Genomic DNA, 16,120 nt, shown 5'->3' with positions numbered 1-16,120 from the left:
TATTTTCTGTTTTCCAGTCATACATAATAACAAACTCTACATTTCCTTTTGGTTAAAGGGGCAAAAACAGGACCTGAAGTTACACCACACTTGTGTTGTGTTCTCAAACACTTAGATACAGACCCTTTACTTATTGAAGTTACTGTATGTCTTCTCTTTCCCCACCACAGGTGATATCTCGCTGGGAAGAGTACATGAGTAAAGTAAGGCCTAAGCAGAGCAAGAAAGTGGACGTACAAGCTGTGGCTGCACATTTCCCCTTCCACAAGTACTTCTCCAACGCCCCCCAGCCTGTGTTCAAAGGTCGCTCATATGAGGAGGACATGGACATCGCGGAGGGTTGCTACCGTCATATCAAGAAGATATTTACCCAGCTGGAGGTAAGAAGGAAACACACACACACGCACACACACTCACATACACAGCTCTCCATAATGAGCAACTTCCAGTGGGAATGAAGGAGGTCCAACCCAATGTGCTTTACATTAAAATTCAAAGCTTGACCCAAAAGGCAACTGGATGTGGTTGAATATTTGAAGATGTTTCACCTCTCCTCTGAAAGGCTTCTTCAGTGTTTAACAGACTGATGGGCGGAGCTACAATATATAGGCCTCTAAGGGTCATCCATATGCTAATGGTTGTCCCGTGGGGTCGTTAGCACAGTCATTGATCTATTGCCTGAGAGTCATTGAGGATGTCGGTTGTGTGTGGGTCGTTATGGTCACAGGATCCGCGGGTGTGGCTTTACTAGGGTTGCAAAATTCCGGGAATTTTCAATGTCGGAAACTTTCCATGGGAATTAACGGGAATAAACCAGGAATTTACTAAATTGAAGGTTGGCTCTTAATAGTGAACTTAAATTTAGTCTGGGAAAATATATTTTAGCATAATCCTGACAAAAATCACATGCACATAGCACACTGCTTACTACAGGGCTATTGAGACCACGCCCCCCTCCATGCACTGTATGGACACACAACGTGAAGTCAGTGTGGATGATATTATGTGGTAATATATTTAACAAATTTGATGTATGGTACTAATGTTTAACTGACAATAATCAAATGTAATTGTATTATTTTGGATGGATATCTGCTTATAACAAAACTAATATTTATACTCGGATATGATACATTTCCATTAAATTACCCTAAATTCCCAGTTAATTCCCATAAATTCCCATCATTTCCATGGAAAGTTTACAATTTGGAATATTTTCAAAATTCCCCAGCTTAACTTCCCTTGGAAATTTACCGGAAACTTTCCAGAAATTTACCGGCTTTAGGCTTAGATAGAGAATTCAAAACTGCATGATATGTTGGAGATAAGTGGCGTCTTCTTAGACCATCACCACTTTTAAAGGAACCTTCACAGATGTGTAGAAAAAGTTCACATTAAATGCACCATCTCCAGCTCATTTGAGGAGGAAATATCTCTGTTACCCTTCTTTTTCTCAAACATATAAAGCGTCTGTATTGTCAGCTGCATTTAATGATAGTCACTGACTGTTTGCCAGCTGTGTGTCCAGGTGTCGCACATTCCCCCGCCCATGAGTAACTGTGCTTCCAAGCGGCCGCAGTGACAGGTTGTCGTAAATTAACAGCAATTTGTCAGACAATGTCTGTGTTTCTGTGGAGGTGTCTGCTGTAAAGCGGCTCCACAGCCTTGGTTGCATCTCTTCAACTTTTTAGTCATCACCTGTCTTTGCTTCAGTAGAGAGAGTGAATCATTACATAAGATACTTAGCAGTGCTTTACTGTTTATTTCAACAAATGATTGCTGACCCTTTCGGAAAGATAAGTGCTACAACGAAGTGATGGAGGCTATTACTGCTTATCTTTTTTTACTCCCTCAGTCGATCTTTTCTCACACTGTTCAGGACTCACAGGCACACAGCTCACTGTGTTATCATTCCTCCTCGGCCCATCTAGTATTTCTATAGGGCGAACAATAACATTTCAGATTTATGGGAACACCAAGAAGGCCTCCGAAAAGCAATAAAGAAGTTATTGGCTGGAGGTAATATCCCAACACGTGTGGTGACCTTGATTTATCTGGCCGGCCTCTGTATCACTGCATCACAGCACCTCTCCCTCCTCCCTCGGCCTCACCCATGCTGCAGTGAAATCTGTACACCCATTAAGAGGTATCGCTGTCTGCGGTGCAGGGAAGACAAAGCAACATTCTGCTGAATTTGCTCATCTGTTTGCTTTTTCAAACATAAAGGCATTTTGGATAGCCAGTCAAAGGAGTATCCTGATAATTAACTGCCAGATGGACAGATGGACAGGGATTCGGTGTGTCTCCTGGGCTCCTCTTGTACAAACATTTCCTGTTTCCTCCTCTGCACTCCCACTGCTGTTTACTTCTTTTTGTTTTTTTCTTCCTCTCTGTCAGTGAAACCATCGCATCTTTGATTTCATCCTTCATTCGCTCTGGAGCCATAGGGGTTAAAAATAGAGCTCATCAATATTGCATGTTTTGATTGGTTTAATATTAATGCTAAAATAGTATCACATCAAATATTTATACCCCCGTGCTGTCCAAGTCTACTTCTCCTGCCCTCTTTCCCTTCCTTAGCCCTACGCAGCTAGTGTGGCAACCTGATAACAGCATGCCTGTTTACTCATACTCCTCCTCTGCATCCCCCCCGACTGTGTGGATATAATAGTGCTACCTGATACCTGAATTCTGGAAGGAACTGATTTATCTTTTCTGCAAAAGCATTTGAGATTTCAGTAGAAGCCATGTAAGAAAGTCTGCTTGAAAGGGCTTTTCAGGTTTGAGTTATTGAACAGGAATTTACACCTGGGACTCTCCCACAGAGCAGCCATGTGTCTGACTAAAATCTGTTGCACTGCATCATGGGAAAAGAGGCTGCAGTTCTTAATGAGAATGGAAAGCAGAGGGATTATATTTTAATATGTTTAAATATAAGGCAGGTGGTTCCATCACTTCTTATTCATTTATGACTGTCTTGTTGGGAGTAATGGGCCGTCTCCAGGGAAAAAGAGAGGAGCTATTCTAGTGTAAGGTTTGAGCCACTGGGTTTATCCCTTTCCTTTTTTTAATGTGCTTTGACAAAGATATATTGGTTGTGTATCAGAAAATTGAACTGTGCCATTTTTTCCTCTTTGAGGTGTAATTATTTCACCGTAGATAATCATCTTATCCATCACCTGTGACAGTTATCATCCATCATGTTGCCTGTATATCATTGAAGTTTCACCTCAAAACCCCCCTGTATGAAACATTAAAAAAGAACATGACTCAGCAAGTTGGACTAAAACGGATAAGTTATTATAAGAAAAGTATTTGTAATCACCTTCTTGAGTTACTGCTTTTCTTTAAGTGTGATTTGAATCAATCCCCTGTAGAATACTTCTTCTGACTCTCATCTTTCTTCTCTACCCTTGTAGGAGTTCAGGGCGTTTGAGCTCCTGAGGAGTGGACTGGACCGCTCCAAGTATCTGCTGGTGAAGGAGGCCAAAATCATTGCTATGACCTGTACTCATGCAGCACTCAAACGTCATGACCTGGTTGAACTGGGATTCAAGGTAGACTCCTCAAAGCTGACATAAAGACTAACTAACTCAGCTTGTATTTATGCAGATATTTTCTTGTATTTTTTTATATATCATTCTTTTTTCTTCTTCTTTTTTTAGTATGACAACATCCTGATGGAAGAAGCTGCTCAGATTCTAGAGATCGAGACCTTCATCCCCCTCCTGTTGCAGGTAACACTATCCTGACAAAGATCTCGTATTAATGCTGTGCAGGCCTCATGAGAGAGGATGTGAAAGTTACAGCTCTCTCTGCAGGGCCTCAGGTCTCTAACAAATGGTGACATCAAGCCAAGTTTAATCCTCTACTCAGGGCTTGGCCATCTACTTCCTGACTTTCTCTTTTAGGGTCTGACTGATGGGCTCCAAACACAGTAATGTTGCTTGTCTTTGGCAGTTGTGCCTAATTGTCCGAGATAGTGCTAATGTGTGTTTGCAGATGAGATCATTAAACACATCAGCCCCTCTAACAACCTCACCACAGCTCCGGTCTTTATCTCTCCATGTCTAGTGAGCCACAGTCGGAGGGCTCTGCAAGGTGTACCTCACTGCAAAACTGTTAAATCCTTCTTTGCCCCTCTCCTACATACAGCTATTAAACCCTTATCAGAGATTTCAGTGATTAAATCAGATCTTGAACTGCAGTGGTTGTTAAATCAGATTAGTCTAAGGTCAAGCTTCAAATTAACTGCATCTAATCTGGCAGCACGTTGTAGACACGATTAAAAAACGACCCTGCTCATTCAGTGCACTCCTGGACTTAAACCTTGTTGTGAGCTGAAGATCTCATTCCACATAAACTATATAACATCATCAAGTCATCAGACAAAACAAAATTGAATAGAATTGAACAACATACACTACTTGTAGGGCACTGAAATCGTACATGTGATTTCTGCCCAGACATATTATTCTATACAAGCATCCTCTGTATCTGTCATTGGTCCTGTCTTCCTTTCTCTGCAGAACCCAGAGGACGGCTACAGCAGGCTGAAGCGTTGGATTATGATTGGAGACCACCACCAGCTACCCCCTGTTATCAAGAACATGGCCTTCCAGAAGTACTCCAACATGGAGCAGTCTCTCTTCACTCGATTTGTGCGCCTTGGCGTGCCCACCATTGACCTGGATGCACAGGGCCGTGCCCGAGCAAGGTGGGTAGCCCAGGCAGAGCTTAAAGCTAGTGCCACTTTTCGCTGAATTTACTGTATGGCACAAAGGATGCAGTGATCTGTACTTTCTCATCATAAAACATTATAACTTAAGTTTTACTCTATCCTGTTCCACAGCCTGTGTAACCTGTACAACTGGCGCTATAAACACCTGGGTAACCTGCCTCATGTCCAGCGATTGCCTGAGTTCCAGGTCCCAAATCCTGGTCTGACCTTTGACTTCCAACTAGTTAATGTGGAGGACTTCAATGGGGTGGGAGAATCAGAGCCCAACCCTTACTTCTACCAGGTCAGTATAAGTACACACCAACGTACATGCATATAAACACAGAATGTGAAACGTGCAAAATTACTTTGTGACTCTACTTCTACCTCAACTTTGCAAAAACAAAACTAAGACTAAAACTCAAATAACACCTACTTACTTAAATAATTTATGATAAAAGATTGAGAACCGTCTATGTATTAGGAGTTCACAGAAATGACATTAAATACTAAGGTTAGACATATTTCCAATAAGCCCTGCACACACAATGAATCACAGTTTTATCACAGTATGAGTGTAATCGCAGCCCAATAGTCAGAATATCCTACAATAAATAAGTAAGGGATAATGTATGGTGAGCAGGTGGTTATGGGAAATAGAATCCAAACAGGTTGAGACAAGACCCTGACGCGCAGTTAAAGTTGCACTCACCTGCTTCACTCATTGTGAGGATTGCTGGACAGGATCCAATATGAAAGTATTCCCCAAAAAAAGTATTCATCTTGTTTGCCTGCCGCAAGAGCATGCTAACCGAAACTAACATTTTAGCCACATTATTTGTCAATATGATGCTAACAGAAAATAACTGTTTTATCTCACCTTACGATCTATTGTGTCAACAAGCAGAAGCAAAATGTGCCAAAACTCTTTTCAGCAGATTGATTTGGCATGATGTGTAATCAGTTCACCTGTAGCGTTGCTCATATAAGTGAGTTAATAACTGTCTTTAATGGTTTCGACCAATCAGAATCAAGCATCTTACACAGCCGGAAGATCAGAAGAAAGTTGTGTAATAACAGAAATGATTTGCTATGCGGCATACGTATGTACATTTCAATAATGCTGAGCATGATGGCCTTGCTTTCACACTGTTTTAATGCAGTGAGATGAAGCTCATCAGCTACCCTCAGATTAATTGAGGCTCATTTATTCATGAAAAAATGTAGGTTTTGATTTGGATTTGGGAGAGAGATTTTGCATTGTAGGTATTTTTACAAAAAGAGAAGAAAAGTAGGTCATTTATTGTTGATTTTTTGCACTATAGATTGTTACAGCAATATTGTTTTATCACACATAGCATATTTTTCTCACATCATGCAGGCCTTTTTCTGAACATAAATACCCTTAAGCCCACAGCATGAACTCACAAAGACCAAAATGCTTCTCCTCAACCTGTGAACACTTGTTGTAAAACCCCGGTAGTCAGTATACCTTTAACACAGGTAAAAACACTGTTCAGAAAATAGAAACAATAGAAACAGTTTGTGTATCACAATGTTTGGTATTTTCCAAGCACAATTTATACACTCCTTTACACAGAAACACACATTTAGTTCCACCAGAGCGGATAGCTACATCCCTCCCCTGCCTCCATTTCCACTGAATCACTTGTTGTGCAGCACTTCATTCATTTTTTACATTTTAATGGTCTAGCTACCAGTCCATGTTATATTCATAACCCTGCTTGGTCTGCAGCTAACACTGGTTGCCCAACCACAGACCAGTGGATTTGTCCTTCACACAAGGAGACAGATTGTGTTTCATCATGTCATTGCTGGGGTACTTAAGGCTGCATATGTGTGTGTGTGAGCGGGGTCAGCTGGGCACTAGACACTTTGGCTGGACTTTTTAATGGTTCATGGGTTGGAGAAAAACAACACTTGATTTGAGGTCAACATGAATTTATTTGATACAAAGAGGTAAATAAATTAGTAGAGACTGTTTTATTCATAAGCAGCATGGTTAAAGAACATATCTCAATGCTACATGGCTGTTACTGCAGTGCTCAACACTGTGTTTGCTCATATCCCTGAAGCTACTTATTGTTCTTAAATCCAGACCATGTGCGCTTCTCGAGGCACCAGGTCACATGAACCTCAACTCCATTTGCCTGTTACCATTTTCAGGCTGCTCAAGGGAATTGCTAGTATTACTCACTTTCCCTGATATGCACACACGCACACACACATACCTATCTGTGCACACACTCTCACTCACATGCACGCACTTTCCCAGGAACCAGAAGGGATAAATTAGACACTGGAGAAGCAAATGTATCCAGTGCATGCTGAATGCCTGTCACAGCTGAACAAACACTGCCACAAGCCTGCTTTGCACTTAAACAGGATCTGTGCACCCATTGTACTCACAAACACACACGTGCATGCACACACACACTCACACACTCCAAAGGTCTGTTCCTGAGCCTTCGCCTCATTTGTTAAAGCACTTTCCATATTGAGCCTTGGCGTCATTGATACTATTTCCCAAGTTGTCAGATGGCTCATAAAGGGTGAGATGCTTATCTAAATCCACATCCTCTGTTGTTAGAAAATGGCTGTTCTCAGCCGCTAGGCTTGTTAGGCGAGGCTTTTCTGCTTCACAAGCTACATTTTAAAGTAACATAAGAGCAGAAAGCATTTTAGGCTTCACTTGCAGGAAGTCTAGATTTATACCTCATATTATCTCTAAAGTCTCTGTATCTACACTACAACATGAAAGCCTCCTCATCTTCTGTCTCGTCTGCTCCTGTTTTATTCTACCATCTCTGAAGGCCTCGTCTAGCCCCAGGCCATTAGCTCAAACTGCGTGGGTTAGATCTGACCTTGTTAATATGATAACTAGTTTCTCTGGAGTGTTTCAGCATTAGATTGTATTCATGTAGAATATGCATATGAGGTAAGCAAAGCTGGAAAGGCCAACTACATGTCTGCTTCGATATTATTCCTCTGTGAGTGTGAGACTCCTGCATGTGTTTAAGGTCCTTGTTCTAAAAAGTTTCTGCAGCCAGACGTTAATGCCACGCTACAAGTACTTTGTATTTATTAAGGCAAAGATTGCAATTAAGGGCTCATAGTTTGACTCTCAAAGCTAATGAAGCAGGGCGTTTACTTCCCTTACACCATGAGCTCTACCTCCTCGTGAAACATTTTGCAGCTAGTGTTGAATTTTTTTCCTAACTCATACCTAAAATTCCTTCATCTGGTCTTTAAAGTTATGAATTCATGCCATTTGGAGTCAGGTAACAGGGGAGGAAGAACAAAGGCTGTCACTGTTTTTGAAGTGTTGACTTCAGTGCAGCCGGATAGGGAACTGTTGATGAAGCTGCATAAATTATTATCAAAGATGTGAGGCCTGTCGTCCAGGCTTAATAAGCTGGATGAATAATGCATACTGTTGGCTTCTTTTATTTATTTATTTATTTATTTTTGGTCAGACTTGAAGGGCAGATTTTTAGCCTTGGAGCCAGGACGCACATGCTGAGGAATTTGTTTCTTTTAAAGTGAGTGAATGGTGCAAGTTAACTTTTTAAACAGTCACATTTGGAGGTGGCGTTGTCTTGTGGGGATGGGAAATTTGGAAAACTGAGATGAGAGATGTATAATTAAATACATTTTGTTTTTCTAGTTAGTTGTTTGTTTGAATGCCATGAATATATTAATAACTTAGTAAGTGCTCCTGAGAGAATGTCTGTGTTCAAAATCTGGAATTTTACAGTAGCTTGTTTTAAAAGCTTGTCTTTCCTAATTAACGTGGAAAAAACGATTACATTTCTGTCATTCAAAATATGCAATACAACCTCTTCTCTACTATTTCAGGGACCCAGATTAGGAAAAGTAGTGGCAGCCTTGCTGCTGTTGGTGTTGTACTCGGTCTGAGGCTATTAATTCCAGCCCAAATCAGATGGTTACTCATGTGTAAATGAGAGAGCTCTGATCTGGCTGTGAAGTTAAACACGTGCAGGCCAAAAAAAGGAAGTGCAAGATGTGAAAGTAGAGGAATAGAGAATAGGTGACAGGTGACTAACACAGCAGACAGCCCTGCTGATCTGATACAAAGAAAGATGTATTCAGAAACACACCTCAGTGCTTTGAAAATGATTATACTGAATGTAAAGACATCCATTTTGTCTCATTACCTGTGTACAATGTTTAAAAGCTAAAATATCGAAATGTTAATCTAACCTCCTCCTTTCCTCCTTCCTCCTGTGAAGAACCTGGCAGAGGCAGAGTACTGTGTGGCTCTGTTCATGTACATGCGCCTGTTGGGCTACCCTGCTGACCGCATCAGCGTCCTGACCACCTACAATGGACAAAAACACCTGATCCGAGACGTCATTAACCAGCGCTGTGCTGGAAACCCCTTCTTTTCCCAGCCTAACAAGGTGAGGACACATACACCAGCTGACATGACCACAGTTAAAACTAGTGCAGTATCTCTAAGTTTAATCTTATATCAAGGCAGCATTGATGTCAGGCTGTATAAGTCTAATGTAGCATTGGGTCATGTATACATATTAAAGATGTCAAATTGCTCCAAAATGACGTTCGAATATTCGTTCTAAAAAACACCCATAGGTTCGAACCATTCGAATATCTATATTTGCGCATTATGTCATTAACAGGTGGACAAACTAATACAAGGAGACATTACTAATTGTATATGTATTTTTATTTCAAATTTAACATAGCTAAAACATACCTACACATTACAAAACAAGTAAATGACCTAATGCCTATACCGTAACACTTTCAAGACCGCAGACCTCTCGCTCGCCCCCCCCCATCTGTGCGCAATGCGCTGAGTGAGTGCTGAACAAGACTTGTGCGAGCAATTAAAGGTCCCGACTCTTGTCCCTAATATAAGCAGGCTTCATTCAGTGATTGAAGCAAATATTAACATTAATTGAAGTTAAAGTTAAAAAGTAGTCCACTTACATTCTTGGCGCTTGTATAAAAAAAAGAGAGGAAAAACTGCATTTTACCCCAGTGTCACTGATTGTCGGGCTCTTTTAGTCCACTGTCAATGTAGGGTCTTTGGCCTGACAGGTTATTTGCCAAAACACAAGACAGTCCACATGTGAAAAGGCCAGATCTCTTTTTATTCACTATGTTCCCAGCGGAGGAAAAGACGCGTTCAGAGCGCACTGAGGATCCGGGGACGGAAAGATTTCTCTCTGCCATCTGCTTCACGCTGTGCATGTGCAACCCCTGTGACCTGTCCCTGACCCGTCATGCAGTGCGCCCACTCGCAAAGCATTCGCCGATGTGTTTTTTCCCCCGGTCGAATATTAATTTTCACAATCGAATCTCTGTTTTTTAAAAATATTCGCATATATATTCAAATTTAGAATATTCGTTGACAGCCCTAATACATATGTATTTATATCTCTAGTTATTTAAGCAATTCAGAGTGAAAAAATTGGCTGCTCCGTTTTACATATCTAGCTAGTGATAGGAATCAAACAGATTTTTAATTGACATATTGTATGTAGTGATATATCACGTGAACTGCACACACTCCAAATATCAATGAAAGGTGACACATTTCTTCTTTCCTGTCAGGAGGAAAACATGTTCCCAACAGACATGTTTTCACCTCATATTCGATGTGAGAGACCCAGAGTCGAGTAGTTGGAGTTGGAACACATATGACACACAGAACATGCACGTTTCTTCACACCTTCATATGTGAGCTGTAGTCAGTGCACCAGCTTCCAAAGCTTTGCTGCATTGAGAGAGAAATTCACAGGTCTGCAGTCTCACAAGGCTTTCATTTTCTGCCTCCTATTACACAAAAACACACAGTCTTCTCTCTCTCCCTCACTCTGTGCAGTTTAAGTAGGTTTGCACATTTTAACTACATGTTTTCCCCACAGCCCCTGCAGTGGGACTTAAAATATCTCCTTGAATTAAGGCGATCTGCATGATTTTTGCATGGAGGAAAATTAGTGAGAAGCTCATTAAGGCTCTTTGTTTATTTTTCACTGTTACATGCTAAGAGTGGGCAATGAACAGAATTTTCATTTTCAATCATAGCATTAAATTAGATACTATGGAACTTTTTTGGAAGGGCAAATAAATTTCAGTATGAGATAGCTAAGAAATGACTGTCCCAAAAAGAGCATCAAATGAAACTAGAAAGGTTGCATTTCCTGAAAGCAAATGCGTTGAAATGCTGAAGCTGAAGGCTGAAAGCTGTGAAACACAGCTGAACATGTGGAAGAGTAGTAGAAGTAGTTGAATTAGTGGAAGTAGAATAAGTGGAAGGATTGGAAAATGTAGAAGGAGAGGAAGTTGAAGAAGTGGAAGAAGTGGAAAAAGGAGAAGAAGTTGAAGGAGTGGAAAATGTAGAAGTGGAAAAAGGTGAAGAAGTGGAAAAATGTAGAAAAAGGAGAAAAAGTGAAAAAGGAGAAGAAGTGAATAAAGCGGAAAAATTAAAAAGAAGTTGAAGTGTTAGAAGTAGTAGCACCTATAAACTGCTTGACAAACTATGGAAATGTCTTACCTGTGTGTGTGTGTGTGTGTGCTTGTGTTTGTCACTCACTGATTAGGTCATCTGAATCACCTGTGTGTGTGTGTGTGTGTGTGTGTGTGTGTGTGTGTGCATGCGTCTTTGTGTTTGTCACTCACTGATGCGGTCATTTGAATCACCTATGTGTGTATGTGTTTGTGTGTCAGTGTATGTGTGTGTGTGTGTATATGTGTGTGTGTGTTTGTGTTTTGAGGTCATCTGAATCACCTGTGTGCGCGTGCGTGTGTGTGTGTGTGTGTGTGTTTGTGTGTGCATGCGTGCTTGTGTTTGTCACTCACTGATGAGGTCATCTGAATCACCTGTGTGTGTTTGTGTGTGTGTGTGTGTATGTTTGTGTTTGTCACTCACTGATGAGGTCATCTGAATCACCTGTGTGTGTTTGTGTGTGTGTGTGTGTATGTTTGTGTTTGTCACTCACTGAGGAGGTCATCTGAATCACATGTGTGTGTTTGTGTGTGTGTGTGTGTGTGTGTTTGTGTTTGTCACTCACTGAGGAGGTCATCTGAATCACATGTGTGTGTTTGTGTGTGTGTTTGTGTGTGTGTGTGTGTGTGTGTGTTTGTGTTTGTCACTCACTGAGGAGGTCATCTGAATCACATGTGTGTGCGTGTGTCTTTGTGTCAGTCAGAACTGATGAGGTCATCTGAATCACCTGTGTCTCCAACTGTCATTAACTGTTTCCAACTGTCATTAACTGTTTCCATGGTGATGGGACCAGCTGTGTAACTTCTGTGTGACAGTTGATTTAGAATGGGATTCGTGGGGAAAAGTAAGGTCTACATATGCCGACACTATGCAATAACCGTAATAGCTATCAGAAAAAGGATCAAACCGTGAGAATCACAAGACTCTGATGAACACAGTGATGTGTTTTTCATGTCTGTACAGTCAGAAATGTAGTCAGGGCAGCGAGTTAAGAAAAGTGAAACGTGTGCTCCCCTCCAGAAATATTTAACATTACGGCAGATGGCTGAGCAGAGAGACTTTCTCTGACAGTTGGTGACCTGCTGGCTCAACGGTACAATCTTTTGCTTTGGTTACCTCTTTGACAGAAGCAGGAGAAGACAGGGGACGTTTTGATGTCTTATTTGTGTATGTGGAGTGAATTGTTTGGATTTTATGGCAGTTTGTTTGGAGAATTTCAAAGATCTCATCAGCAGGCCTCACCCTCTGTCTGATGACATCACGTGCTCTACTGCCATGAACAGTCCGCCATACACACCAATGTTAAAGTTAGAAAAGCAGCAAAAAACTTTATGTCATTTAAGCTGTAAAATATCAAAAACTATAAAAGATACAGAAAAATGTTGAATACAACATTAATAGCTGAAAGATTTGTGAACATTTTAATGCAAAAATGAAGGCTGTAAGTTGAAGTATGCTGAAGCTGTAGAATCTCAAAGTTGAATGAGTGAAAGGCAAATTTGCTGAATTCTCCCATCTGTTTCAATGTTAAAAAAAAGTTAAATAAAGTTGAATAATTCAAAAAGTATAAGGGTTGAATATGTGAAAAGTAATAGCCTGCAAATGGTGAAGAAGCTGAATAGTTGAAAAGTTGAACGGTGAAAATCGGACAAAATTTGAAGGCTGTGAAAGCGGTCACGGAAGTGGAAAAATAATAATAAGTTTAAAGTTTAGGAATAACAATATGTTGAAATGCTCAGCATTTCAACATAATTAAATAAAAAGGGAATAAAGCTCCAATGGAGAAACAAAAACAGTGTCTAGAACAGAACAGTAATAATGTAATATCATTCAGTTCTATGCTAGGTGGAAAGGAAATGGCACTTTTGGCAGCTATACCTAAAAAATAGCACTAGATAAAAAACGCAATGAAGCATTTCTTATTAAACATAATTGTACCAAATCAATTTCGTAAACAATCATCACACTAGAGTGAACCCAATATTCCAAGTGATGACATGTTAATTATCCAGATACTGAAAATCTTACATGATATGAAAACTCATATTGCACATATGACAACATATATTGCACATGCTAAGATGGGTGATATTGCAAATGATTTAAAAAGATGTTTTAAAATGAATTATTCTAGTGCATATGAAAAATAACATTACATATGTTATGAAAAGCAATGCTGCACACAATTTGACACATTTTGTTGGACATACTATGAAAAGTTATATTGCACCGGATTTTAAGGGGCATGTTTCACATGATTTGAAAAGTCACGTTGCACATGACATGAAAACATGTATTAAACATGAAATGAAAGATACAGTCGCACATGACATGGAAAGCAATATTGCACATGATATGTAAGGTAACATTTTTCATGTCATTAAGATTTAAATTGCACATGATAGGACAGGTAATATTGCAATTACATGAAAGGTTATATTGCACATGATTTGAAAAGTCACATTGCACATGATATGAAAAGATATGAAAGATACAATTGCACATGACAATGAAAGCAATATTGCACATGATATGAAAGATACAATTGCACATGACAATGAAAGCAATATTGCACATGACATGAAAGGTTATTTACTGAGACAACATATATATTGCAAATGACATTGACAAAGACTTTAATCCATGTGATGTAAAAAGTAATACTGCAAGCATGAAGACTTTTGTTGCACATGATAGGACAGGTAATATTACAAATTACATGAAAGGTTATATTGTACATAATTTTAAGGCTCACATTGCATATGATTTGAAAACATGTATTCAAAATTATATGAAAGATACAATTGCACATGACATTGAAAGCAATATTGCACATGATATGAAAGGTAACATTGTTCATGGTATTAAGATTTAAATTGCACATGATATGAAGGGTTATATTTAAGACAACATATATGTTGCACATGACATAAAAAACTTTCATCCTGCATGATGTGAAAAGTAATACTGCACGCATGAATACTTTCGCTGCACATGATAGGACAGGAAAAAATGAAAATTATATGAAAGGTTATATTGCACATGACCTGAAATGTTTTTTGCACACAATGTGAGAGGTCATATTTCAAACAACATGTATTGCACATGACATAAAAAACTTTCATCCCACATGATGTGAAAAGTCATACTGCATGCATGAATTATTTTGTTGCACATGATAGGACAGGTAATATTGCAAATGATATGAAAGGTTATATTTCACATGTAATATTGCATATGATTTAAAAGTTCAATACAACATATGATAGGACAAGTATTTGGGCATGTTATCTCAAAAGCAATATTACAAATGATGTACAAAGTATTATTGCCATTGATACAATATCTTAACTCAGCAGGGAAGCTTGTTTTTATTTTTTGTTACAACAACAACAACACTTTTACTTTATTTTTGTTGTATTGTCTGTTTATATTCACTGCTGGACACATTTCTACCTTTGGCTGATGTAAGCTATCACATCCCCAAACCGTATGGTAGGCCAAAAAAGAGTTAATTTGTTTTCTTCCCTTTCTTTTATTGTCTCCATTAACTCATGAGACCATGAAGACTGCTGCAGGTCATAAGACCTAAGTAGATCAGGTCACGTTGAACTATCTTTCCCAAACAGTTTGCATACCAGCGCACAGCATACCTCTGTAAATCCAACCCACTGACGTGTGTAGAGGTGGAAAGGGTTTCAATGTGCATAATTTTAGAGTGGGTGTAAACTCAGTCTTGTGCTCATCCCTGAAGAATTGCTTTAGATTGTCTTCATCCAGCCCACAGTACTTCCCTCAATGCCTTTGTCTCTGCGCTCTCTTGTCTTCCCTCACACTGTGTTCAGTCAGCAGCCCGTTGGCACAGTTTTCCATCCGTTTTCTGTTTGCTCCGCTAAATGCTTTTACCCGCCAGCCTCAGGTTATGCTTTTACTCATTCTACCATTCCTTTTCCCAACCCACATACGCACACCTTTCTTTGGTCTCTGTTCTTTCAGCCTTTTACACACTCAACAATGACAGAGGATGATGAGTTATGGCTGGGAAAGTTGCAAGTATGGAGCGGTTTTGCATATCTCCAGTCAGCTGGATTGTCATCGTGCCATGGCAGTAGAGGGTGCCAGATTATGTTGTGTTGTTCAAATATTTTTTTCTTTCTTTCTTGTGTTTATTACAAGAATATTTTCCCTACTGGCAAATTCAATTTCAGTATAACCTGTCTATTGATAAGGGATGTGTCATCATTGTCATTATTTAAAAGTTATTAATTTATACCAAAAATTCAGATAGATAATGTGACCTTTTCTTATCTTCAAATATGTTTTTAGTATTTTTACCAGTAATGCAGTACGAACCACACACAGGGACTGTAGCCCATTTGATAGCTGTTTGCTAACTGCCAATTAAAAACAAAAGAAGAAGAAAGCATTAATACCAGGTACCAGTTGTTGTTCTGTGAGATTCAGAACCAGAGAAAATTGCAGCGTCTTTGTCAGTCATCAAATAATAAAATCTGCGAAAAATGAAGATATAGTGCAAATTTTGCCAGTTAAACTGGCATAACATAAGTCCATCAATGACAAGAGAGCAATGCATCTAGCATTAGGGGGAATGACTTTGATTAATCATTGAATTGTTCCTAGTGACTATCAAATTGTATTTTTGCTTGAAATGCCCATTCCTGCTATTATTAAGTCCAAACACAGTTTACAGGCCACAATGCATTCTTTTTAGAGGGCTTCATAACAGAGAAAATACTACTGTTATTCTCTTGTTAGTAACAGATATCTATAAAAGAAGAATTAATGGTTGAGTTTGTGTATCTCTCAGTGATTAATTATTTTAGGGTACGTCTTAAATCAAGAAAACTACGTCATAAATA

At 39.4% G+C, this 16,120-nt stretch overlaps 1 protein-coding gene across 1 annotated transcript in view; it reads left to right on the top strand.

Moving 5' to 3' along the window:
• aqr (aquarius intron-binding spliceosomal factor) overlaps positions 1-16,120 on the top strand; it is a 63,015-nt gene that overhangs the window by 35,171 nt on the left and 11,724 nt on the right. The window contains exons 27-32 of the mRNA XM_034674823.1: positions 171-380; positions 3,420-3,557; positions 3,666-3,737; positions 4,530-4,717; positions 4,853-5,024; positions 8,995-9,165. Coding sequence (XP_034530714.1) covers positions 171-380; positions 3,420-3,557; positions 3,666-3,737; positions 4,530-4,717; positions 4,853-5,024; positions 8,995-9,165 — 951 coding nt within the window. The remainder of the gene's footprint in view (positions 1-170; positions 381-3,419; positions 3,558-3,665; positions 3,738-4,529; positions 4,718-4,852; positions 5,025-8,994; positions 9,166-16,120) is intronic.

The sequence above is a fragment of the Notolabrus celidotus genome, chromosome 22, assembly GCF_009762535.1.
Source record: "Notolabrus celidotus isolate fNotCel1 chromosome 22, fNotCel1.pri, whole genome shotgun sequence".
Taxonomy (NCBI): Eukaryota; Metazoa; Chordata; class Actinopteri; order Labriformes; family Labridae; genus Notolabrus; species Notolabrus celidotus.
Note: the sequence above shows the minus strand (reverse complement) of the source record. Positions and strands in the feature narration are given on the sequence as shown.